The sequence below is a fragment of the Elephas maximus genome, chromosome 20 (genome assembly GCF_024166365.1).
Source record: "Elephas maximus indicus isolate mEleMax1 chromosome 20, mEleMax1 primary haplotype, whole genome shotgun sequence".
Taxonomy (NCBI): Eukaryota; Metazoa; Chordata; class Mammalia; order Proboscidea; family Elephantidae; genus Elephas; species Elephas maximus.
The window spans coordinates 56,705,171-56,722,218 of NC_064838.1; the positions used below are offsets into that span (position 1 = coordinate 56,705,171).

General features: G+C 58.1%; 2 protein-coding genes across 4 annotated transcripts in view; both read left to right on the forward strand.

Annotated features, from left to right (window-relative positions):
* NISCH (nischarin) overlaps nucleotides 1–14,110 on the forward strand; it is a 33,741-nt gene extending 19,631 nt beyond the window's left edge. Inside the window, exons 14-21 of one of the 2 annotated variants that reach the window (XM_049862384.1) lie at nucleotides 4,011–4,135; nucleotides 5,284–5,333; nucleotides 6,123–7,532; nucleotides 9,938–10,592; nucleotides 11,045–11,201; nucleotides 11,678–11,806; nucleotides 12,331–12,492; nucleotides 12,898–14,110. In XM_049862384.1, the coding sequence (XP_049718341.1) occupies nucleotides 4,011–4,135; nucleotides 5,284–5,333; nucleotides 6,123–7,532; nucleotides 9,938–10,592; nucleotides 11,045–11,201; nucleotides 11,678–11,806; nucleotides 12,331–12,492; nucleotides 12,898–13,508 (3,299 nt within the window). In that variant the 3' untranslated portion in view covers nucleotides 13,509–14,110. The other variant, XM_049862386.1, reaches the window with a different exon arrangement.
* Nucleotides 14,111–15,799: 1,689 nt separating this feature from the next.
* STAB1 (stabilin 1) overlaps nucleotides 15,800–17,048 on the forward strand; it is a 28,950-nt gene continuing 27,701 nt past the window's right edge. For both annotated transcript variants that reach the window (XM_049862459.1, XM_049862460.1), the window contains exon 1: nucleotides 15,800–15,947. In XM_049862459.1, the coding sequence (XP_049718416.1) occupies nucleotides 15,867–15,947 (81 nt within the window). In that variant the 5' untranslated portion in view covers nucleotides 15,800–15,866. The remainder of the gene's footprint in view (nucleotides 15,948–17,048) is intronic.

The window sequence follows — 17,048 nt, forward strand, 5'->3', positions numbered from 1 at the left end:
TTCCTCTAGGATACCATGGGGTGTCGATGGGGTCCTCAGGCTGCCCTTTGAACAGGCTTGGGCTGCTGGTTCATAAGGACGCCCATCCCTCATGGCAATGTGGGCAAGTTGGCTCCTTTCTTGTGACTCTGCCAAATCTGGAGCCCTGGTTTCTCTGTGGAGAGCTTTCTTTTATCACTGCCGTGCCTCTACGGGGGCTCTTTTGGATTGACCCAGCCCCCGGACACTGGGGCCAAGATGGGATGTCTGTGTCCCTGTGGACCCATGGAAGACTAGTCCCTTTCATCTGCCCACTGTCTTAGCGTTTTCAAAGGGCTTTCACCTCTGAACCAGGCACCCTCGGAGATGAGTGAGTGAAGCAGCTCCCATGGGAGTGTCTGCTGGCCTGGCCCCCACGGAAGAGGAGTGGAGCCGAGGCTGGGGGCGCGCAGGAAAGAACGCCGCCCGCCCAGGCTCCTGGAGACGCGGAACTTGGTGTGAGGTCTTGGGAAAACAGTTTGACCCTGTGTTCCAAGAGCCAGAAAAACATTCCCACCCCTTGACCTGGTAACCCCACTGGTGGGGATTTTATCTTAGAGGGATATGGGGAGGGGGCGAAATGCTCACGGCAGCATTATTTGTGCTAGCAAAGCATGGCACGTGACACATGCGGAGGATGAGAGGGAGGTTAAGCCATGGTGCAAAGCGCCCTGCTGCTGTCCCTGTCACAGAGAACGATGGGGTAGGAATAGGAGAGGCGCCGACCCTAAGCCAAAAAGTATCCCAGAGCCCGGGTCCCGATCATCAGACACCAAGGAGAACCCGCGAGGATGGGATGGCGGTGGTGGGTGCCGCGCAATTGCACATTTGATTTCGTCATACTCTTGCTTGGGGACTTTGGGTTTTTTTTTGTTTGTTTACATAAAGGGGGGTTTTGTATCACTGTGGAGAAGGTGCTTCTCTGGCCTTCTGCAGCGGGGCCCACCCTCCTCGGGGTCCCCAAATCCCTGTGCTTTCCTGTCACAGCACTAGAGGCTGCAGAGGGACAACTTGTCTGTGCCCCGGCCTCCCACCTGACTGTAGGCTTGTGTCTGGTTCTCAGGGCCAGGGGCACAGCGGTTCTCAGTCAGCATTTGGTGAGTGAGTCAGTGAGAGAATGAGTGAGTGAGTGAACAAGTAATTGAGTGAATGAATGAGTGAGTGAGTGAATGAACCAATGACTGAACGAGCACGTGGAAAACAAGTTGGTTGAGAGTGGATCTCCAGCGGGCAGGGTGGGTGAGGTGTCCACCCCCAAGGCCGCAGCTGTAGGCACGCCCCCCCCCCCGACCCAGCCCTCTGCACCAGCCCAGGCCTCAGTGCCCCCCGCCCCACCCTCATGCCCTGGGACACTCCACAGAGTGGGTCACTGTGGTCTGCTCCTTTCCCAGTTACCGGACATTGAGACATTGTCTCCAGGTTTGCACTTCTTATAAATAAAACTGCAGTGGACGTCTCTGTGTGCACATCGCTTTCCTTTTTGTGAGAACAAAAAAGGTTGGGCCCCTGTCTAAGGATTCCCCTGATGTCCCCTGTCCCATCCTCAGAGCGGTCCTTTCTGACCGCTTGTTTGTACAGGCCACAGTCCAGGAAGGAAGCTGATAGACTGTCCCTATCCACGTTTCCTCATCTCCAAATGGCTTAGAGGTGGGGGCAAGACTAATATCCAGAAGACGCCGTTTTTGTCTTACTAATGTGGAGGAATCCACATATTTTTCATCTAGCTGTGTGCTCGTGGATCTTGCCTGGGTGGGCAGGGATTTCTCCCGGGTAGGAGCAGCTTTGCTGACAATGCCTGTTGTTGCTCCCAGCCTGATTTTAAGTATGTTAGGAAGTGAACATACTTACAGATAAACTGGGCGCTCAGGGGCCTGCCTGAAGGGGGCGCTCTCCAGCGAACACCAGGCCTCTGGTCATCCCAGGAGCTGTTAGCCCAGCTTGTCAGAGCCCTGGAGGGTTGTGACTGGTAGCAACTGATGTGTGAAATGCCAGAGTTGTTTCTCCATCTGGATCCAGAGCAGAGAGGAGGCCGTGTAGGGAGGTGGTTAGGAATAGGCACCTGGGCTTCATGCAGCTGAGTTCGAGCTCTAGCATCCAACTTTCTGGTCATGTAACCTCAGGCAACTTGTAGCCTCTTTGAAGCTCCATTTTCTCATCTGTGAAGGGGATACACCCTACTTCATCGACTCTAAGATGCACGTTTCTACCTCGTGACTTCTCTGAGATACGTCGTTCAGTCAGTGGCACCTCATAGTCACCTTCAGCCAGCTGGTATTCGTGACGGAGTCATATGAAAACCTTCTGGACACCTCTGCTAAGACCAAGATGGTGCCACATCCCCGCATCTTAGATTTGATGAAATGTGGTAAATGAGAGCTGTGCATGAGTGAACACTTGGGAACCACTTAGCATGGCTCCCATCTCACCGGAAGTGGTCAGTAGGGGCTTTCCTTTTTCACATCCTTACTGGGGGGTTTCAAGATGACCAAGACAGTACCCTGAGGAACTTGGAGCCTTTGGGGAGATGAGCAGTTTCCCTAAAGGAGAACAGGGCTGAGTGATGTGGGACATTCGTAGAGGACAGATGCCATATCTAGAGCAGAGAAGGCCTCATGGTGGAGGTGGTGCTTGAGGAGACTTGAAGGATGGGTAGGATCTGAAGATGGTTGGGAGGAGGGGTTGGACCCCAGGAGAGATCAGCAGCATAGGTCAGAGCTCGAGGAAGGCCTGTTGGGCAACATGGCCTGCTCCATGCATGACTGTGTGCTTGCTGCCATCCTGCCTTTGCACAGCCCTGCCACTTGGCTCTGTGGGTGTCTGGTGTGTCCTATGGGCAGAGGACCTGGGCCAGGTGAGCTGTCCTGACTTCAGGCAGCAGCTGAGCTGGGACAAGGGACTCAGACCTCTGGGGCTGTGGTATTGGGCTGTGGTGAGTAGGGGTAAAGCTGAGCTCTGGAGACAAGCCCTGTGCCAGCTGGGGGCCAGTGCCCAGTGTTTGCCCAACTTGCTGAATTTAGGAGCCTGTTAAAAAAGGCTTTACCTTCGACAAGTCTAGAAAATATCTGGAGTGAATTAACAGTCCCAGAGGTGTTATAGTCATCAGAATCTCAACAGGGTTTAAAAGCACGGCGTGTCTGTGGGGTGCATAAGTCAGAGAGCGGCGATCTGGGGAGACTCAGTGGGGCATGTCCCACGCCCCAGGAGTGCTGGGCACAGCTTGTGCCTGCTAGCCCAGGAGGAGACTGAGGCTCACGGGAAGGTCCAGCCTCCCCAAGTGAGGGATCCTAGCCCTTGTGTGTCTGTGAAACTCTGTAGAGATGTCTATCAGGGGTGGCATCTCATTAGGAGTAGACACGTTGAAGGTTTTTGATGGGCATATCACCAAACTGCTCTCCCGGCGGGCAGGCCAGCTCACATCTGGGGCCCAGTCAGTCTAACCTTTGTCAGAGTGGTAACACAACCAGGTTTCTTGTTCTAATTTGCATTTCTTTGATGACTCATGAGGGTGAATGTTTTATTCCTATGTTCTACCTCTTGGCCTTTGTGCATATTGTGGAATGTCTGTCTTCTGCACAGCCTCTAAGTGACGGTTCCCACCCTCTCCCCACTTCTTTGTAATCTATACGAGCATTTTAGAGATTAAAGATTAAAACCTTCTGTCAAATATTACAGATGATTTTCCTCCTCATTTCATTTGATTTTGGTTTGTTTTCTGTTCTGTTCTTTAATTTCTACCAGTTTGAAGTTTGATGTAGTCACACCACCGGGTGTTTGTCCTCAGAGTCTCTCCTACCCTGAGAGTAGATAAGCAGTCATTTGTTCTTTAGAGTTCTTTACAGATTTCAGTGTTAACGTTTCCTTCTTTAATCCACGTGGCGGGGTCTGGGTCTGACTGACCCCGGCCGTGCGGTAGCCCACGGCCCAGCCCCAGTGGTTGAACGGCTGCTCTCCCTGCCCTACCTGCCCCACCTTGCCCACCCTGGTCTCCCCAGGAATCATGTTCGTGCAGGAGGAGGCCCTGGCCAGCAGCCTTTCGTCCACGGACAGCTTGCCTCCTGATGACCGGCCCATTGCTGGGGGCTGCTCAGACTCCCTGGAATCCATCCCCGCGGGACAGGTAACGCCCTCCTCCTGCTTCTGGGGCTTCGTGTCCTCTGCCGGGCCACCTTTTCTGTCCGAGGAGGCTTGGAAGCACAGGCAGCCTGGCTGGAACGTGGCAGGCGTTCCCAGCTTCGGGTGCACTTGCTCCCCCACGGTGTACCTCTTGGACGTGTCTCTAACTTAGTTCTAATGACAAGCCCAGTGGTGAAGGATCTTGTTCAGCATCACTGTCTCCAGGGCTCCATGGGAACAGCAGTTCCCTCTCTTTGGACCCTGGTGGGGAAAGCCAAGTGTACCTGGAGCCCGTGTGAGTGGACTTCCCTGGGGAAGTCATCCCAGAAGGCCCTGGGGAGGGGGGTGCAAACCCATCAGGAAGCATTTCCTCCCGCTCCCTGGCCCCCTGAGCAATTCTGCCCATTCCTGTGTGTCACCCAGGTAGTCGGGACAGCATGACTCCAGCACCTCCTTTGTGGCTGCCAATAAGGCTTCCGAGCCCCTTCCTGTGTCCTGGGAAGAGAGAGGAGGAAGTGGGATGTGGGCGGCTCACTTGACCAGGCATGTGCGAGGGACATGTGCTTGGTGCCTGGGCCTCCTCCAGCCGCCTCTCCTCTGCTGAACCTAGCACGATCCCAGCCGTACAGTCCTGTGGCGTGCAGAGCCCTCACCCACGGGCACCCATCCCTTTACCCTCCAGGCTGACTTAGCTAGTGAGAGGCAGAGGGGGCCCACAACCAGGAGTGCCCTGGCTCTCCCTGCCGCCCAGAGACCGTTGGGAGGCCCTACTAGCCCTTACCTCGGCACATCATGTCCTCTACTGGCCACTAAGGGCCAGGCCTAGAGGGTAGGCTGTCCACGTGGACCTTTTGGGTGGCACAAGGAGCCCTCAGGTGGTAAGGGCTCTGGTCCAGGAGTTGGGAGCCTAGACTGGGGTCAGACAGACATGAATGTGAATCCCAGCCCTTCTGTGTACTCTTGGGGTAACTGGGCCATCTCCCTGCCTCTCTGGGCCTCAGGGGACACCCTAAACTGTGGGGATGGTGTGGAGCCTCTTGTGGGGCCACTGCTAGGGCCGGGGCAATGACAGAGGGCAAGGTGCCTGGGGTCAGGCCCCCAGGGAATGGCCACAACAGGTGGAGGGCCGACCCATTTGCTTCTCTCTTTCAGGCAGCTTCTGACGATTTAAGGGATGTGCCTGGAGCTGTTGGTGGTGCAAGGTAAGAAAGAAGTCGGGGATGCATTCTGGGTCTGGCTGGCTGCCCTGTCCGCTGCCCTCTGCCCACAGGCAGCTGTGGGTGAGTGGATTAAAATCTGTTGACGAGTCCTAGAGAATTATTTGTCTTTTAAATAAACACATACGGAATGGGCTGTGGTCTGTCTCCAACTTCTAATACCTAAACTCCGTCTGACACATGATATTGTACCTTGGGGGTCAGCAAGTCATGGCCTGTTTGGTCCACAGCCTGTTTGGTACAGGCCATGAGCTTAGAATGATGTTTACGTTTTCGAAGGGCCATAAAAAACAGTAATATTAAGATTACGTGGACGGTGGTGGCCATGAAGCCTGAAAGTTACTCTCTCTGGCTCTCTAGCAGAAGCGCACCAACCAATCTACATAGGCTCTCAGAGGCCACTGGAAAGAGCGCCAAGTGGGTCATGCCCTTGTGTGCTCGTTGCGTTTGGGGCTTGTGACCTGCCATCTGAGTGGATGAGTGGTCTTTGTGGAGCTTTTGTGGGACCAGTGTGGTCTGGGAAGGACTAGTCTAGATGGCTGGGGTTGGAGCCCAGGAGGCATGGACTCTAACTACCCTGGTGGTCCTTGCCTTGTGGTTGTCTGCACCTTGGCTTCTCACCAGGGCACCTGCTTGGGGACAGGTTCAGCTGTTTAGGAGGCTTGGGAGACCTGTGGAGGTGGTTCCTTGGGGCTATGTTGCAGCAGCAGCCTCTAGCCATGGGAGGCCGGGGTGTCCCAGCTGATGTCACTGACCCGGCCTCTCCCCACCCAGCCCAGAGCATGCGGAGCCGGAGGTCCAGGTGGTGCCTGGGTCCGGCCAGATCATCTTCCTGCCCTTCACCTGCATTGGCTACACGGCCACCAACCAGGACTTCATCCAGCGCCTGAGCACACTGATCCGCCAGGCCATCGAGCGGCAGCTGCCTGCCTGGATCGAGGCTGCCAACCAGCGGGAGGAGGGCCAGGGCGAGCAGGGTGAGGAGGAGGAGGAGGAGGACGACGAGGATGCTGCCGAGAACCGCTACTTTGAAATGGGGCCCCCGGACGTGGAGGAAGAGGAGGAGGGTGGCCGAGGGGAGGAAGACGAGGAGGAGGAGGAGGAGGAGGAAGAGGAGGGCGAGGAGGAGCGGCTGGCCCTGGAGTGGGCCCTGGGTGCCGACGAGGACTTCCTGCTGGAACACATCCGCATCCTCAAGGTGCTGTGGTGCTTCTTGATCCACGTGCAGGGCAGCATCCGCCAGTTTGCGGCCTGCCTGGTGCTGACTGACTTCGGCATCGCGGTCTTCGAGATCCCGCACCAGGAGTCACGTGGCAGCAGCCAGCACATCCTCTCGGCCCTCCGCTTCGTCTTCTGCTTCCCGCACGGCGACCTCACCGAGTTCGGCTTCCTCATGCCCGAGCTGTGTCTGGTGCTGAAGGTGCGGCACAGCGAGAACACACTGTTCATCATCTCCGACGCTGCCAACCTGCACGAGTTCCACGCCGCCCTGCGCGCCTGCTTCGCCCCGCAGCACATGGCCATGCTCTGCAGCCCCGTGCTCTACGGCAGTCACGTCAGCCTGCAGGAGTTCCTGCGCCAGCTGCTCACCTTCTACAAGGTGGCCGGCGGCTGCCAGGAGCGCAGCCAGGGCTGCTTCCCCGTCTACCTGGTCTACAGCGACAAGCGCATGGTGCAGACGGCCGCCGGGGACTACTCGGGCAACATCGAGTGGGCCAGCTGCACGCTCTGCTCGGCTGTGCGGCGCTCCTGCTGCGCGCCCTCCGAGGCCGTCAAGTCCGCCGCCATCCCCTACTGGCTGCTCCTCACGCCCCAGCACCTCAACGTCATCAAGGCTGACTTCAACCCCATGCCCAACCGGGGCACCCACAACTGCCGCAACCGCAATAGCTTCAAGCTCAGCCGCGTGCCTCTCTCCACCGTGCTGCTGGACCCCACACGCAGCTGCACCCAGCCGCGTGGCGCCTTTGCCGACGGCCACGTGCTCGAGCTGCTCGTGGGCTACCGCTTTGTCACCGCCATCTTCGTGCTGCCCCACGAGAAGTTCCACTTCTTGCGTATCTACAACCAGCTGCGGGCCTCGCTGCAGGACCTGAAGACGGTGGTCATCGCCAAGGCCCCGACGACTGTGGGCGGGTCCCGGGGCCCTCTGGGGGAGGGCCAGCCTGCTGAGGGCAGAGCCAGGTGAGACCAAGCACAAGCTCTCAGGGGCAAAGAGGCATGAGGCTGGCATGTGTGCAGGCAAGCGCCCAGGGAGTCTGTGTCACTGTGTGTGAGACTAATCTGGCACCAGGTCTCTGGATGTCTGCAGTTGGTGAGGAGCCTATGGTTGGCCCAGCTCTCTAAAGGCCATTCTGCCCCTCAGCTTCTCAGCTCTTGACCGCCCTTGGCATTGTCTTTGGCTCCGTTGGGGTGGGCAATGGGCTACTTCTCTCTCAAGGCTTCAGAAGAGACCCAGTCTCCTGCCACGTAGGGTCCTGCATGGCTGGGCCTTCAGGCTCCTGCCACTGTTGAGGCCATGAGCCCGCCTTGTCTGCTCTGGGTCTCAGCCCCATGGCTGTGGGCTGGCGGGCTGCTCTGGCCACCACCCATGCCTTAGACCCAGCTCCCAAGCCTGGCCTTGTTTGCAAATCACAAATTCCTGCTGAGAAGTAGGCTGCTGAGGGGTCCTGTCTTTGAGTGTAATTTTGGGGGTCCCTTCTAAAGGAACCCTATTGGCTAGAAGTGGCAAGGTCTGAGTGTCTGAGCTTGGCGGGTCATTTTGTGCAAAAGCCCATTTTCTTCTGGGGTGCAGAGAAGGAAGGACATGGGTGTTGGTGGCCCTGGCGTACACTGCAGCCAGCGGCCTGCTATCCCTCCCTCTTTCCTCCATCCACCACCCGCTGCCCCTGCCCCAATGAGCCCAGCTTCCCCTGGCCTCACAGAGCCTTTCTCACCCAGTTTCTGTCAGGCTTATCTGGGGATAGGGCTTGGAGGGGCATACCCATACCCCACCCCCACCTGGGGCTCAAAAGAGGGACCTTATACCCTCAAGGATACCCCCATCCCCTCCTCTCACTGGCTCCTGGGCTTCAAATATGCAAGGACTTCCCCCACCTGGGAGTCCCTGGGTGATGCAAACAGTTAAAGAGCTTGGCTGCTAACAAATGTTGGAAGTTCAAGTCCACCCTGAGGCACCTTAGAAGAAAGGCTTGGTGATCTGCTTCTAAAAAAATCAGCCGTTAGATACCCACAAGGACAGTTCTACTGTGGCACATACAGGTTGGCATGAGTTGGAGTCGACTCAACAGCAACTTTGTTTTGCCCCCATCTGGGGAAGAAAGCCCTGCCCGCCCTGCCCACCCTGCCCATCCTGGCCTGAGACATGGTCTCACTCCTCCCACCCCCACTGCAACATCTGCCTTCCCTCTGACCCAAACCCCCAGCTGGTGCACCTCCCGGCCTCTTCTGTCCAGCTCAAGCCCCATTCCCTCTATGGAGACCCCCGGTGACCCCAGATGCTGCAGAGCAACTTGTGCTGGAGGTGACCCCATGTGGCTGTTTCCCCTGTGCCAAGCTTCAGGTGGTAGGCACCTTGTCTTCATTTTACCATCATCCCCCAACCTGGCTGGCACCTGCCCCTAGCAGAGCCTGCCTGCAGAAACCGGGGCCTGCTTCACACCAGCAGAAGCACCTCTGCCCCAGGACCGCGGAAGGACAGCCCAGAGGTTTCTTGGGGGCATTTGGCTAAGTGCAAGGTCAGGCCTAGGGATTTCTTTCAAAAGATGGGCTGGATCCAGTTGAGAAGATGATATCCAAAAGACCCCCCATGGCCATATAGGCTGGTCGCAGGAGACTCGGGGGCTCTCCCAATCTGGATGAGCTTCAAGAGTTATGAGTACTAAATTGGTCTTGTGCACAGAACAGAGCAGTGGAAACCTAGGGTGGCCATGTGCAGTGGAGGCTGGGTGGGGTGAGGGCCTGGACCTCCTGAGAAGGCCCTAAAGGGCAAACAGGGCAGTTTTGATTTTTTGGTTTTTGCTTCCTCAACACCAACTAGACACCCAGATTCCAGCCCTGGGCACCTGGGCCTCGCTCTGGACCCTGGAGGGGCACTTCTAATACCTCTGCCTCCTTCTCAGAATGGGTTCTCAGTCCATTGGCCAAAGCCACCACCACATGTGTCTGGCCAAATCAGCCTTGGGGTGCCAGACTGGAGCCCCCCTGACCCAGCTGCCCATTTCCTTGCTGAGAGGAAGGGAGCACTTCCCCTTGGTTTTTTATCCTCCCAGAGGGATCTTAGAGCCCTGGTGGCACAGTGGTTAAGGCCTCTCCTACTAACAAAAAGGTTGGCAGTTTGAATCCACCAGCTGCTCCTTGGAAACCGTATGAGGCAGTTCTATTCTGTCCTAGAGGGTTGCTATGAGTCGGAATCAACTTGACGGCAATGGGTATGGTTGTAGGGATCCTGGTGATTAGATGCCCAGGGCGAGCCCTGAGTGGTATGTGATACACAGGCTTCTCTGGCCCTGAGGCCGCACACACCTTGTGAATGTCTGTCTGGGGTCCACGTATTAACATGGTGTTTCTTGGGGGATTGGGTGATACAGCAATGACCAACGTCCCCAGGAGGCCCCCGCTGAGATCCCAGTGGAGGCCCCAGCCCTGGCCACTGTGAAGGTCCCAGCTCCGGCGTCAGCAGAGACTGAGGCCCCAGTCCTGATGAAGACCCCAGCGCCAGCTCCAGTGGAGGCCCCAGCATTGGCTCCAGCAGAGGCCCCAGGCCCAATGGAGGCCCCAGGCCTGGTGAAGACCCCAGCGCTGTCTCCAGCAGAGGCCCCAAGCCTGGTGAAGATACCAGCGCCGGCTCCAGCAGAGGCCCCAGGCCTGGTGAAGATACCAGTGCCGGCTCCAGCGGAGGCCCCAAGCCCGGTAAAGACCCCAGCACCGGCTCCAGCAGAGGCCCCAGGCCCGGGGAAGACCCTAGCACCGGCTCCAGCCAAAGCCGAGGCCCCAGCTCTGGTCTCAGTGGAGACCCCGGTGGAAGCCTTGGCCCCAGTGCAGGATCCAGTGGAGGCCTCAGCCCCAGCAGAGACCCCAGCACAAGCAGAGGTCCCAGCCCAGTACCCAAGTGACCACCTGATCCAGTCCACCTCCGAGGAGAATCAGATCCCCTCGCACCTGCCCGCTTGCCCATCACTCCGGCACATCGCCAGCCTGCGGGGCAGCACCATCATCGAGTTCTTCCACAGCAGCATCGCTGAGGTAGCCGGGCCCGGGGCATGTGGTCTTGCTGGCTGGCACTTATGTGGAGAAAGCTGTGGGTTATGGTTCCGGCATCAGTTGGGCCCAGGCAGGGCTTGCCCTTGGGTCAGCCTTGGGTGCTCAGCTTTCCTGATGTGGAGTAGAGTCCCTTGAGGACTTAGGTGTTTTCACTCCAGCTTCAGCATCCAAACTTACAAGGACCTGGGTGGGGAGATGCTGAGCCGCCCACCCTGCTCGTTCTTCCCACATCCCTCTGTTGCCAGTCCTGACCTCTGGCCCAAGCCAGCCCCACCCCCACACATACCCCCCCGCTCTGTGGGCAGATGGGTGGTGTTGGACGGGGTTGGCCTCGCTGGAGCTCTGTTTTCAGGCATGGTCTAGAAGTAAGGAGGGTGCGCTCCCTGTGCTGGCTCTGCTCTCCTGCAGGCCTCAACCCGCCCCTGTGTCTGCAGGTGGAAAACGAGGAGCTGAGGCACCTCATGTGGTCCTCCGTGGTGTTCTACCAGACGCCAGGGCTGGAGGTCACCGCCTGCGTGCTGCTCTCCACCAAGGCAGTGTACTTGGTGCTACACGATGGTCTCCGCCGTTACTTCTCAGAGCCGCTCCAGGGTACGCACAGGGGTACACACAGGACCCTCAGCCTGGAGGCTGGGGCTGCCCCGCAAGTCCGCTTGGCTTCACTGGACTGAGGATCTTTGTCTGAGAGGGGGGTGGTGATAACCCGTGCAGCCAGAAGCTGTCCTGAGGGACCTAAGGCCAGGTGTGAGAATGCCCAGTGGGGCCCAGTGAGTGCTTGGGGACCAGCTGGGTGAGGAGGGACTGGGCAGCCCCTGTCCCTGACGCCTCAGTTGGGGCTTTCACTATTGGCTTCTTGTAGGGCTCATGGTGACCCACTGAGCAGGGTGAGGCTCAGACCCTAGAAGGCGTTGCCTGGAGGCCTTGCATGCAGAGAGGCAGTGGTGGCGCCTCGCCAGGCAGCAACAGGCCGGGGCCGCCGTTCCTGAGGTCTGCTGCTGTGTGCCTGGGAGCCTCACGCTTGCCTGCCCCAGCCCCTGCCACACTCAGTCCCCTTCTCTCTGTCACAGATTTCTGGCATCAGAAAAACACCGACTACAACAACAGTCCCTTCCACATCTCCCAGTGCTTTGTCCTAAAACTCAGTGATTTGCAGTCAGTCAACGTTGGGCTTTTTGACCAGTATTTCCGGCTGACAGGTGAGTGATGCCCTGTGCCTGGCCTGTTTTGGGTGAAGCCAGTGTTACCAGTGGCTCTGCTTTCCACTCAGGAGTGTGCTATCAGGGCCGGTTAGCCAGGGCTGGAGGAAGCAGCTTCAGGAACTGCTGAGAGTGCAGAACGTGCCCCAGAGTGGGGAGCAGGAGGCGGGCATGCAGTGACGTCAGGCCCAGATGGGCAGTGAAGTGCTGGCAGGCCAGCGAGCAAGCCTGGGCTCCCAGGGCAGGATGTTTCTGACTCACACTTCCTGAAGAGAGAAAGCTAAGCTCTTCCCCTAATGCCTCCATATCCCCTTCCACAAAAATGTCACAGCCCTTCCGGCCTGAGAAGTGGCCGTCTCCCCAGGCCCCAGCCATGCTGCCCACGCGGGCCCACTGGCCCTGGGTTTGTGGGTTTTTAGTCTGTGCTGAGACTTGCTGGAGACTAGGAATGGCTCTGGGGAGGGGCAGGGATGATGATGGAAGAGCGGTGGCCTGTGGCTGTGACCAGCCCCCCTCTCGTGCAGGGTCCTCCCCGGTGCAGGTGGTTACGTGCTTGACGCGGGACAGCTACCTGACGCACTGCTTTCTCCAGCACCTCATGGCGGTGCTCTCCTCACTGGAGCGCACGCCCTCACCTGAGCCTGTCGACAAGGACTTCTACTCCGAGTTTGGGGACAAGAGCAGAGGTACCCCCACCCTGGGCCAACGTCGCAGCCTCTGCACTGACTCCTGGACCACTGCAGGCCCCAGAGCATCTCTGTTGTCCAGAACTGCCCTGCCTCTGTCTCCCTCTCGCCTTTTCTGTCACTTTTATCGCTCGACTGGCCAGGGTTTTACACAAGGCTTTTCCACAGTCGACCCTCCACCCCCGCAAATCCTCCCCCATTTAACAGATACATCTCAAGGGTCTGCTCTGATCTGGGCTGCTGGCCTGTGGATCTCTGTCTGAGGGTGGGGGCTCAGAGGGCTGGCCCCCGCCTTTGGCAGACAGCAGCTCATGGTAGGGTCTCTCGGTGGCTTGGGGTCCCTGTTGCTCCCAAGTCCACCTCAGACCAGTCACAGATTACAGCCCTGGCGGCCTCTCTCTGCAGGAAAGATGGAGAACTACGAGCTGATCCACTCGAGCCGTGTCAAATTCACCTACCCCAGCGAGGAGGAGATTGGAGACCTGACATTCATTGTGGCCCAGAAGATGGCTGCCGCGGAGCAGGCTCCGGCCCTCAGCATCCTGCTGTACGTGCAGGCCTTCCAGGTTGGCACCCCACCACCTGGGCGCTGCAGGGGCATGCTGCGCCCCAAGACCCTCTTGCTCACCAGTGCCGAGATCTTTCTCCTGGATGAGGACTACGTCCACTACCCGCTGCCTGAGTTCGCCAAAGAGCCACCACAGAGGGACAGGTACCGGCTGGACGACGGCCGCCGTGTCCGAGACCTGGACCGTGTACTCATGGGCTACCAGACCTACCCACAGGCCCTCACCCTCGTCTTTGATGACGTGCAGGGCCACGACCTCATGGGCAACGTCACCCTGGACCACTTTGGGGAGGTGCCAGGGGGTCTGGCCAAGGCTGGCCAGGGCCGCGAGGTCCAGTGGCAGGTATTTGTCCCCAGCGCTGAGAGCCGCGAGAAGCTCATCTCGCTGTTGGCCCGCCAGTGGGAGGCCCTGTGCGGCCGTGAGCTGCCCGTTGAGCTCACCGGCTAGCTCAGGCACAGCCAGCCCTTGCTGCCCACTTAGGCAGGGAAGCAGGCTTTCTTTGTTCTTTTTAAAAATGTTTTCTCCTCCCTTTTTGGTACCTTAGTTTGACTGTCAATGTGGAGAATGTAAACACATGGGTTCAGTTAGTTCTTTACAGTCCTGGGGGTCAAACACCAGGCCCATGAGGGGCTGTCCCTGCCCGTCAGCCTCCTGTGGGCTTGTTGCCCGTCTGCAGTGTGGCTTGGCTGGGCCCACCAGTGTCGTGTCTTTTGTCATGGGACCATGTTAACAAGTGGCGCTGTGGATCTGTTTTACTCTTTTACACATCTTTTCTGAAGTGTCAAATGCAGTCCTTTGTCGCTGTTGTCGTTGTTGGCATTTTGCTGCTAATCATGACGCTGGTAGCAAAGTGCACGTTAGAAGCCCCCACCCGTGCCATTTTTCAAAGTGGAAGCCTCCCTGGTCCAGACAGGTGGGCGAGCCCCTTGGGGGGCAGGGGTCCTCCAGGCCTTGGGGCTGAGAGGAATGGGGGCAGGGGACCTAGAGCTGCCAGCACCCAGCGTGATTCCTGTTGCCTATTTTCTCTATTCCAATAAAGCAGAGTTTGACACAGTCTGAGTCTCTGAGTTCATGGTTGGCATGGGGGGAAAGAATGCCCTGAACATGCAGGAAGGCGAGGTCATTGTGGGCAAAGGAAGGAGGGTAGGGAGGTAAAGGGGCAGAAGACAAAGGAAGTGGCCCCCCTGGGCCAGGGAAGCCTGTTGGATGACACTGGAGCCCAGGATGGAGGAGGTGTGTGGGGCACCCCACACAGGGCCATGCTGGAGCACCTAAAACCACAGCTGGGGCCAAGCAGAGGTTTGTAAAGTCCTCAGGGCACTCTACTGGCTGCCTCGATCTGGGCGCAGGCTCAGGTTCAGCCTGCAGGCCTTGATCTCACCTTAGCCCAAAGCCACCCGAAGCTGTCACCTGTGGTGGGGCAAAGGGGGCTGGAATCTGGGATTGCTAGGGAGGATGTGGGGTCTGGGTTTCTTACCAAGATAGCTCTGATGGCAGCAGGGGAGGGCATGTGGGAGGTGGGAGCCAGGCAGTGGAGGGTGGAGAGGAGGGTGCCTTACCCCACATGTCTGTCCATGTCCTCAGAGGTATGGTCTGCCTCAGGAAGCCCATCTGTAAATGAGATAATGACAATCATACAGTCCTCACTGCCTGACATAGGCTGAGACTGCTAATAGCTGCCCTGGTTCCCTGGTGCGTGAGGATGGGACTCTGGTGAAGGGGCTACAGGCAGCAGACCTGGCTTGGGTCTTCAACACTGGTCAGCTGAGTGACCTTGGACAAGTTACCTGGCCCCTTTGAACCTCAGTTTCTCACCAGTAACAAGGGATAATAAAAGTAGCCACCTATATTCATTCATTGCAGCAACTGGTATTAAGCATCTACTATGTGAGCCAGCCAGACTGACAAATAAACCAGGGTCAGCTGGTGGTCTCTACTTGAGATGATCTATGAGAAGCCATTGCTGAGGTAACAGCACCCACATGTCAAGGGGGCTCGCTCATGTTTAGGAGCGGAAAGTCTCGTGTAGTCGGAGCAGAGAAATGGGGAAAACAGGAGGAAGCAAAGCCAGAGTCTGGTACAGCAGGGACTGCAGCTCAGCAGGGAGGGGGTCGGGAGTACAGTGGGGAGCTTCCAGGTTTCAGCCAGACAGATAGGGAGGAGGGGTTGACAGCAGGAAGACCACTGAGGAGGCCCATGCAGGGGAGAGGATGGCTGTGCACAGACTCCGGGTAGGTCCAGAGTAGGGGAGGCCGTGTGGGCAGGACCACCTCTTGGTGCACCTGGGGCAGGTGAGAGGATCAGCATCCAATGGGCTTAGCATGGCTCCTGGCATGAGGTCGGAGGAGCCCTGAAATGCCCGTAGTGGTTAGAAAGGTGGAGTTGAGAGCAGACAGACCAACTTCGGGGGCTGCCCTACCTCCCAGTCAATTACCAGACCCCCACAGAGCCTCTGAATGAAATGCGGGAGCTTGGCTGACAGGTGCGGTGAGGAGCTGTTTGCATCTGAATTTCCTTTGGAACCTCTCAGAGACTAATGGCGGGCTGGCGGGCTGGGGGCTGTGAAGGCCAGGAGGAGGGTCTGGGCCATCCATACAGGGGTCAGGGGCAGCGCCTTCCCTTCCGCCTGTAGGTTGCTGATATGCAGGAGGAAATCCTGGCGGGTTCCTGTGGGGGTGAGCTGGCGGGGCTTCCGGGCTGTATTTAAGGCGCCTGCCCGCCCCGTGCCTGCCTCCTAGAGCTCAGTCCCATCACCAGCCACCCCAACTCTGTCCCGGACAGTGTACCCGCCAGCCACCGCCAGCCATGGCAGGGCCCCGGGGCCTCCTCCTGCTCTGCCTCCTGGCCTTCTGTCTGGCAGGCTCCAACTTCATCAGGGGGCAGAAGGTGAGTGTGAGCAAGTTGCAGGGGGACGTGGTATCCAGGCCCTGCCGGCCAGTGGTGGGAGCAGGGAGGGCGCGTTCACTTACCACGCACAAGTCTGGGGACACACAGGGCAACTGGTGCCTGTGTGACCTTCCCGACCAGGCCCAGGCTAAGAGTCTGTGTCTGGCTGCCTGGGATGACAAGGGGACATCGGCCTGCTCCCTCCGTGCCCAGCCAGCCAGCTGTGTGATGTTGCACCCTATCCCAGGGCTCCTCAGCCTGAAGGTGAGAGGGCCAGCCTCACCTGGGGATTGGCGATGTGATCACCCCCAACTCATACCCCACACGGGGTCACAAACTGAGAGACTCACGTGGACCATGTGTGTGCCTGCTGGGAGTGTGTGCACATGTGAGAGTGTGCCCCAAGAGTGCCCTGGAGGCGGGATGAGAGCTACTCACTCCTGCGTCCTCTGGGAAAGCAGATTACACCCTCAATCCTAAAAGCTACATAAAGAACAATGGTGAGTGCACAGCTGGGGCACTATCCCCCTGAACCTTCACAACCACACGGCATGTGTTATCCGTGAGGAAGCCAAGCCCAAGAAATGGTGGAGACAGGTCACCCCACTCCAAACCACTGCCCGCCCCTCCCCATGCAGGCTGCTAGATGAGTGGGCAGGGACCTGTATATGTCCCCTCAGATCCTGCCGGTCCACCCAGGCCCATGGGAGGGATGTGGTCCCTTTGGGACCTCTGGAAGAGCCTCCCACCTGAGTGGGCAGATAGCATCTCCTGGAAGGGTCATGCCCTCCCCTTGGAGCCAAGTTCCCCAAGGCGTTAATGGGCAGACTGAGAGCAAGAGAGGGGAAGGATTTGCTCAGGGTTCCACTGTCAGGCAGTACCAGGACGGGCACCCAGGCCTCCTGCCACCATTGGACTCTCTCCTTGTGTTCCATGTGGTGAGAAGGAGCAGAGAGAAGGACCTCACCAAGTCAGAGTGGGGGACGGGCAGACCTGGGGCTGAGAAGACATTGGTGATGGTGGAAGAGCCAAATGTTCCAAGGCTGTGCTGTGTTGAGCCCTGTGGGTGGGTTCCTGCCCCCCCATGCCTCAGTTTCCCCA